We start from the raw sequence: 8,265 nt of genomic DNA, 5'->3' as shown, positions 1-8,265 counted from the left end.
TGGCTGGAAACCCGATGCAGCCCAATTTGCCAAGCCAAATGTTCATTTTAAGCGCGGTGTAAATGGACTGAGTTGCCCAGGACATCAACCAGCCCCGGACTCGGCCGCTGTGTTTGCAATACTCCCGCGTCCCTGTGTCACAGAGCACAGTGCAATTCTCTGCAAACATCGCCTCGCTTAACTCTCCGCATGGTGGGTCTGAGGACGGAGATCAGAGGAGGTAGCCCAAAATGTACAGACAGAAGTCCCCGAATACCTACCACAAGGGAACTGTCGCAATCCCTGGAGATGCAGCCAACCAAAATAATTGGGTCCAACATTTATGTGGGGGCTTTTTTCCAATTAGTATCTGAAAGATAAAAAAATATATAGTTTCAAACTTGAGGATTTGTCAGCAAGGCTGCAGTTCTAACCGAAGGTCACACTCCACCCTCAGCCCGTTCTCCCACTGAATCCCTAACTTATCTTTTCGCTTCCAGCTGTTAACAAAGCTATTGCCTATTTCCAACAAGTGTTCTCGTTTCACATTTACGGCAGTGCCTGCAATTTTTTTCGATGTCTGTCCCCTAAATTGAAAAAAAAAATAGTATTTGGATCAATGAAGATCAATTAATAGTGGATCTGTCAGCAAACGATCGTATAAACCGCGTTAGGTTGAACAAAAATATTATTTAGGTCTCAGAAAAATCCTGGACATCAGATGAAGCGATCAATGGTTATGGATTTACAGCGGAATTGTTTCGATTTTGTTTAAATTGATGTCTCAATAACGAATTCGTTCTTCACTAACGAAAAGTACATAATTCACACGAACTATCGGCAGACCCCCCCCCCCCCCCCCCCCCCCAAAATTAGGAAACTGTCCTTGGGTATGGGGGTGTCATCGATGTCCTGCTCTGTCTGCCACTTTTTGAGATCAGAATATCTAGGTCGTTTGCTCCCTAAAGTCAACCGCACTCTTTACAAACCTTTTACCGTCATTTCAGTGACATTTAAAACAAAATTCTCGCATTTATTTAGATGCTTTCACGACTTAGTGAAGCACTTTTAGGAAGTGCTGTCATTGTTGGAAGGTGGGAAAAATGCCGCGACCCACAGCAAGGTCCCACGATCAATGAATGGCCAGATCATCTGATTTAGTGATGTTGGTTAAATATTAGCGAGGACATAATGATCTCCTGGACTGAATGGGGGTGAGCGGTCGGACCGGCAGAGCCCAGAAATATTTCAAGATTGCTCCTGTTTCCCATCCGCAGAAAATGTCCATTGGTTGTGACATATTTGTTATTGCGAGAGATTGTAATGTGTGCTCGGGAATGTAGCTGCCAGATACACCCGGGATTTCGTTGTCCGATAATTGTGTGTTTGTGTGTGTGTGTGGCTAACAAATGTTCTATACAGAGGGCGTGTCAAAATGACCCAAATGGAAAGTGGGCCGATTGGCATTTAGTCCTGGGAGAAAATGACCCATTTAAACCTTAAGAAGTTCGTCGGGTTGTAGTTAGAGAGGCTGGCGGGGAGGGGTGGGGGGCGTGCTGGGAAAGTTACCTCGGGGCATGTGCCAGGGAGTTGGGCAGACCTAAATCTCAGCTGAAGCTCCGCTGACCACTTCGCCACTTTCACTGCCAGGGTTGGCTCTAGTATCAGTTAAACGCCCCGCAGATTGAGACGCTTCTCCACATTGGTCGCGAGCTTCCAGGCAGTGGGAAGAGCTGCTGTCTGTGTGTGTGTGGGGGGGGGGGGGGGGGGGGGGGGGTAAAGAGGCGTCCCTTTTTTTGTCTTTCCTGGGCGGGCGGGCTAGAGTCGGATCTCCTGTGACGAGTAAAACCCAAAGCCACCCCCCCCCCTCCTAACCTGAGTACAAAACAAAACCAGCACACACAAATACAAACTTTTCATTGCCGACTGCTTGCAAGAGAGAATTGGTGACTTTTATCACTTGATCTGCGGATGGGAAACAGGAGCGAGATGTATGGAGCGTTATTGGCACAACACCTTGTAATGGGAACTGGCTGGTAGGATTGGTCGCTCACTGTTACACAGGCAGTGCTGCTAATGTTGTGTCTATTTCCGTCCAAATCTGCAACACGGAGAAAAGGGGCGTCTCTCTCTCTCACACACACACACACCACCACCACAAAAAGAGCAAGTAGATCTTTAGCATACAAACAGATATGGACAACACTTACTCCCATCGCTGCCGCGCAGATAGGATTCTTGGAGCGACTTCTGCTGGGAGAGAGAGTCTGCAAGCTGGAGACGGCATGATCAGCACTTCCAAACCCTTGGCTTTCTCTATCGAGCGAATCATGGCCAGGACTCCAGAGCCGAAGTGCGCCCCGTATCCAAACCTGCTCCAAGGAACGGCGATGAAGGGCGAGGCCAAGCACGTGTTACACCTGAACTCCTCGGTGCCCTGTATGATCCCCCTGCTGCCCCTGGGTTACGACAGCAGCTCCAAAGTTGCCCCGAGCGGCGCCGAGCTCCGCAAAAGCCACTTGGACCCTTCCTACGACTGTGCCCGCTTGGTGCCCTCCAAGGCGGACGCATGCAGCCTGCCCCCCCCGCTGGAGCAGTACCGGCTCATCCGGCCGCGGGTGGTCAACCAGAGCTCCTTCCACGCAATGGGCGCCCTCTGCTACCTCAACTGCGGCGAGCGCCCCTGCGTCCCCCCGGCCGCCGCCACCATCTTCAACGTGCACCCGATGGCCTCCTACCTGCTGGGTTCCCCCCTGCAGGCTCTCCAGCAGAAAGCCTTCCTGGCCGACAGGAGCAAGGTGTTAGTGCAGCCCTCCCTGGAGAGGTACCCGGCCGCCTTCAAGGAGCTCTCGCCGGCTCAGATTCAGCACTACGTGAAAGAGAGCGCGCAGTTCCTGTCGGAGAAACTGGCCCTCAAACAGTCCTGCAAGGTCAGCAGCAGCAGCCACCCGCCCAGCAGCAAGCCCAAAGTGTTCACCTGCGAAGTTTGTGGCAAGGCAAGTTTGGAGCTTCAGTAGCTGCACTCCCTCCTCCCCTTCCCTCCTATCCGGATCTGCACATCTCTGGCTTTTCACTCTGACAGTTCATGAGAATCTAACCCACCCCCCCCTTCCCTCTCTCATTTTGTTTTTAGGTATTTAACGCACATTATAATTTAACCCGTCACATGCCGGTGCACACTGGAGCTCGACCGTTCGTGTGTAAAGTCTGTGGCAAAGGCTTTCGCCAGGCCAGCACTCTCTGCCGACACAAGATTATCCACACACAGGTATGGAGGGAGGTACACCCACTTCCCACTCAACCCGGGAGCAAACCCGCAGCACTCTGCAGCCCTCGGCTTGTGGAGCCCTGAACGGGTGGGGGCTGGGGGGTGGGGGGCTGGGGACTGGAGGTGGGATGGGGGCTGGGCTGGGCTGGGGGGGGGGGGGGGTCCGGATTCAGATCGACATGGTAGTGGTCGGCTGCTCACACCGGGGGCGAGGACGTTTACAGAGAGGGAAGAGTAATCGTGGGCAGTGTGAGAGAGAGAGAGGGGGAGAGTGTGAATGTGGGCAGTGAGAGAGAGAGGGGGAGAGAGTGAATGTGACAGTGAGAGCGAGAGGGGGCAGAGTAATCGTGGGCAGTGTGAGAGAGAGAGAGGGGGAGAGAGTGAATGTGACAGTGAGAGAGAGGGGGGGGCAGAGTGAATGTGGGCAGTGGGAGAGAGAGAGGGGGCAGAGTGAATGTGACAGTGAGAGAGAGGGGGCAGAGTAATCGTGGGCAGTGTGAGAGAGAGGGAGAGAGAGTGAATGTGGGCAGTGAGAGAGGGGGGGGGCAGAGTGAATGTGGGCAGTGGGAGAGAGAGAAAGGGGGCAGAGTGAATGTGACAGTGAGAGAGAGAGGAGGCAGAGTGAGTGCGAGCAGTGGGAAAGAGAGAGGGGGCAGAGTGAATGTGGGCAGTGGGAGAGAGAGAAAGGGGGCAGAGTGAATGTGACAGTGAGAGAGAGAGGGGGCAGAGTGAGTGCGAGCAGTGGGAAAGAGAGAGGGGGCAGAGTGAGTGCGAGCAGTGGGGGAGAGAGGGGGGCAGAGTAATCGTGGGCAGTGTGAGAGAGAGAGGGGGAGAGAGTGAATGTGGGCAGTGAGAGAGAGAGGGGGGCAGAGTGAATGTGGGCAGTGGGAGAGAGAGAAAGGGGGCAGAGTGAATGTGGGCAGTGGGAGAGAGAGAAAGGGGGCAGAGTGAATGTGGGCAGTGGGAGAGAGAGAAAGGGGGCAGAGTGAATGTGGGCAGTGGGAGAGAGAGAAAGGGGGCAGAGTGAATGTGGGCAGTGGGAAAGAGAAAGGGGGCAGAGTGAATGTGGGCAGTGGGAGAGAGAGAGGGGGGGGCAGAGTGAATGTGACAGTGAGAGAGAGGGGGGGGGGGCAGAGTGAATGTGGCAGTGGGAAAGAGAGAGGGGGCAGAGTGAATGTGATAGTGAGAGAGAGGGGGGCAGAGTGAATGTGGGCAGTGGGAGAGAGGGGGCAGAGTGAATGTGAAAGTGAGAGATGGGGCAGAGTGAATGTGGGCAGCTAGAGAGAGAGGGGGGGGGGCAGAGTGAATGTGGGCAGTGAGAGATAGGGGGCAGAGTGAATGTGGGCAGCGAGAGAGAGGGGGCAGAGTGAATGTGGGCAGTGAGAGAGAGGGGGCAGAGTGAATGTGGATAGTGGGAGAGAGGGAGGGGGCAGAGTGAATGTGACAGCGAGAGAGAGGGGGCAGAGTGAATGTGGGCAGTGAGAGAGAGGGGGCAGAGTGAATGTGACAGCGAGAGAAGGGGGGCAGAGTGAATGTGGGCAGCGAGAGAGTGGGGCAGAGTGAATGTGGACAGTGGGAGAGAGAGAGAGGGGGCAGAGTGAATGTGACAGCGAGAGAGAGAGGGGGCAGAGTGAATGTGACAGCGAGGGAGAGGGGGCAGAGTGGACGTGGGCAGCGAGAGAGAGGGGGCAGAGTGAATGTGGACAGTGGGAGAGAGAAAGGGGGCAGAGTATATGTGGGCAGTGGGAGAGAGAGGGGGCAGAGTGAATGTGGACAGTGGGAGAGAGAGAGGGGGCAGAGTGAATGTGGGCAGCGAGAGAGAGGGGGCAGAGTGAATGTGACAGCGAGAGAGAGAAAGGGGGCAGAGTGAATGTGGGCAGTGGGAGAGAGAAAGGGGGCAGAGTATATGTGGGCAGTGGGAGAGAGAGAGGGGGGCAGAGTGAATGTGGGCAGTGGGAGAGAGAGAGGGGGCAGAGTGAATGTGGACAGTGGGAGAGAGAAAGGGGGCAGAGTATATGTGGGCAGTGGGAGAGAGAGAGGGGGGCAGAGTGAATGTGGGCAGTGGGAGAGAGAGAGAGGGGGCAGAGTGAATGTGGACAGTGGGAGAGAGAGGGGGGCAGAGTGAATGTGACAGCGAGAGAGGGGGGCAGAGTGAATGTGACAGCGAGAGAGGGGGGGCAGAATGAATGTGGGCAGTGGGAGAGAGAGGGGGCAGAGTGAATGTGACAGCAAGAGAGAGGGGGCAGAGTGAATGTGGGCAGTGGGAGGGGGCAGTGTGAATGTGGGCACAGAGAGGGGCAGAGTGAATGTGGGCAGTGAGAGAGGGGGAGCAGAGTGAATGTAGGCAGTGAGGGGCAGGAGCAGAGTGAACGTGGGAAATGGGAGAAAGAGGGGCAGAGTGAATGTGGGCAGTGAGAGAGAGGGGGCAGAGTGAATGTGGGCAGTGGTAGAAAGAGGGGGCAGAGTGAATGTGGGCAGTGGGAGGAGAGAGGTGGCAGAGTGAATGTGGACAGTGGGAGGAAAGAGGGGGCAGAGTGAATGTGGGCAGTGGGTGGAGAGAGGGGCAGAGTGAATGTGGACAGTGGGAGGAAAGAGGGGGCAGAGTGAATGTGGGCAGTGGGTGGAAAGAGGGGGCAGGGTGAATGTGGGCAGTGGGAGGAGAGAGGGGGCAGAGTGAATGTGGGCAGTGGGTGGAAAGAGGGGGCAGGGTGAATGTGGACAGTGGGAGGAAAGAGGGGGAAGAGTGAATGTGGGCAGTGGGAGGAAAGAGGGGGCAGGGTGAATGTGGACAGTGGGAGGAAAGAGGGGGCAGAGTGAATGTGGACAGTGGGAGGAAAGAGGGGGCAGAGTGAATGTGGACAGTGGGAGGAAAGGGGGGCAGAGTGAATGTGGACAGTGGGAGGAAAGAGGGGGAGACGGTCCATTTTATTTGTAAACATCTCCGTCATATTTGCCCATACGCTGTCTGCCCTCCTCTGTGTTTCGGGAGAAGTTTTCCATGTGAGCAGGGTAGTGAGTTGTAGGGATTCAGCTTCCATGTGAGTAATGGTCAGGGACCATTATGTCTGGAGTGGCTGATACATTCAGTTGAGTGAGGGTTCTCTGCACCGGGGGGAGGGGAATCCCGTGTTCAGCTGAATGTGATAGCAAAAACAAAAGAACAGAGAGTTCGGCTCAGATTGAACAGTGTCACTGCTTGGGGGAAATGGAAAGCTTTGGTGGGAAATGTGCTGGTTACCTGCTGTAACATTTACTGAATTTGCATTTTCCATCAATCGGCAGGAAAAACCTCACAAATGCAACCAGTGTGGAAAGGCGTTCAATCGGAGTTCCACACTCAACACTCACACCAGAATACACGCTGGCTATAAACCCTTTGTGTGCGAGTTCTGTGGCAAAGGATTTCACCAAAAAGGTAGGGGGGTCAAGGGGGTGGGGGTCGGTGAAGGTTGGTGGGAATCATCATAAAAAAGAGACAGTCAGGGAGTTATCTAAAGACTAGGGAACGAATTAATCTCTGTTTAGCTGTTTAGTGTCTACATAACAACGTTTTTCGAACGAATGATTTGAAATGACTTGTACAAGTCTACAAAAGTTAATTGGGCCAGCCCAAAACGACTTCTTTCTGGAATAATTTATTGCGAAACATTTCTGGTTTCGATAAAAGTTGCTGACATTTTTAGTGAAGCATTTATTCACCCTCGCCCTCCAAAATGCAGCAAATGGTTGCTAACCTACGAGGTTTCTTTTAAAAAAAAAGTATTTTGCTTAAGTTCCGTGTTAAATCCGCGCCTTGCATCGTTTTACAGGTAACTACAAGAACCACAAACTGACTCACAGCGGGGAGAAGCAGTTTAAGTGCAGTGTCTGCAACAAGGCTTTTCACCAGATCTATAACCTGACCTTCCACATGCACACTCACAATGACAAGAAGCCATTCACCTGCTCTGCCTGTGGCAAGGGCTTCTGCCGGAACTTTGATCTGAAAAAACACGTCAGGAAGTTACACGACAACTGCGCGGGATCCCGTTCCACGGTGGCAGACCTTTCCACGGAGGAGCAGCCTCGGAAATGATCACCGGAGACCGGTGGACAACGCCTGTATACGCACACACATATATATATATATATAAACGCTAAGTACAGTTTGCATGCAGATTTCTATTCTATACACAATGAATAAAGACTCGGTCATGGAGATTGTTGTGACTCGAAGGCCTTTTATCTAAAACAGTTTGGGGGAAAGATTTCGCTTCATCTCAGGTTCGGAGAGATGTAAAAAAAGAGTATAATGTATTTATTTGGATCTTTTCGTTCCCCTGCTGCATGGATTTCGACTCGTTCGGATTTGTTCATTTCTCATCTACTTCCAGACTCTATTGAACTCAGTCGCCACCCTGGGAAGAGGAGGTTTAGGTTTTTGGGGATTATCGCCTTGATTTCCCGCGCTCTCTCTCTTTCTCTCTCTTAAATATGTAAAAAAAAAACAGCCCAGCTCCTGTGTTTTAAAGAAATGTTCATCCAGTATCAGAAAGAGACATTATTACCACCTGACCCTGCTGTATGTTTTGACGATGAAATAAACTCTTGTAATTCTCCAGAGAGTGGAGTATTTTGCATGTTTTGAGAATGTGATTTGAAGAGTTGAGGTTTTAAATTAAATCATTCTGTAAATCTATTCAACATTTTTTCTTTATATATCTGTTCGCTATATATAGAATATACACTGACATTTCCCTCCCTCTATTATGAAGCATATATGTTATTCTACACACGTAATGCCAGGTTACACTATCTATCCTGTACTGCATATCATGGGCGATAAACATCTATTAAGTGTACAATTTATGGGCAGCGATTACTAGTTTTCGGGTTTCCTGGACTTTGTCATCAATGTTGCAAATTTAATCAACGTGTTTTGTGCTTGTAGTAGAGTTATAGAAGGGGAGGAGAGAACGACATAGACTTAACAGCCGAAGCCAGAAAGGGAATCGGTGCGGCAATGGTGGTAAGTGAGC

The 8,265-nt window shown here is 51.9% G+C and overlaps 1 protein-coding gene across 1 annotated transcript; it reads left to right on the top strand.

Moving 5' to 3' along the window:
* Positions 1-1,892: 1,892 nt before the first annotated feature.
* Positions 1,893-7,849, top strand: fezf1 (FEZ family zinc finger 1). Its single transcript, XM_038781382.1, has 4 exons — positions 1,893-2,975; positions 3,113-3,247; positions 6,530-6,662; positions 7,057-7,849. The coding sequence occupies exons 1-4, from the start codon at positions 2,175-2,177 to the stop codon at positions 7,320-7,322; spliced, it is 1,335 nt and encodes a 444-aa protein (XP_038637310.1). The 5' UTR covers positions 1,893-2,174; the 3' UTR covers positions 7,323-7,849.
* Positions 7,850-8,265: the final 416 nt, after the last annotated feature.

Source organism: Scyliorhinus canicula, chromosome 20 (assembly GCF_902713615.1).
Source record: "Scyliorhinus canicula chromosome 20, sScyCan1.1, whole genome shotgun sequence".
NCBI lineage: Eukaryota > Metazoa > Chordata > Chondrichthyes > Carcharhiniformes > Scyliorhinidae > Scyliorhinus > Scyliorhinus canicula.
Note: the sequence above shows the minus strand (reverse complement) of the source record. Positions and strands in the feature narration are given on the sequence as shown.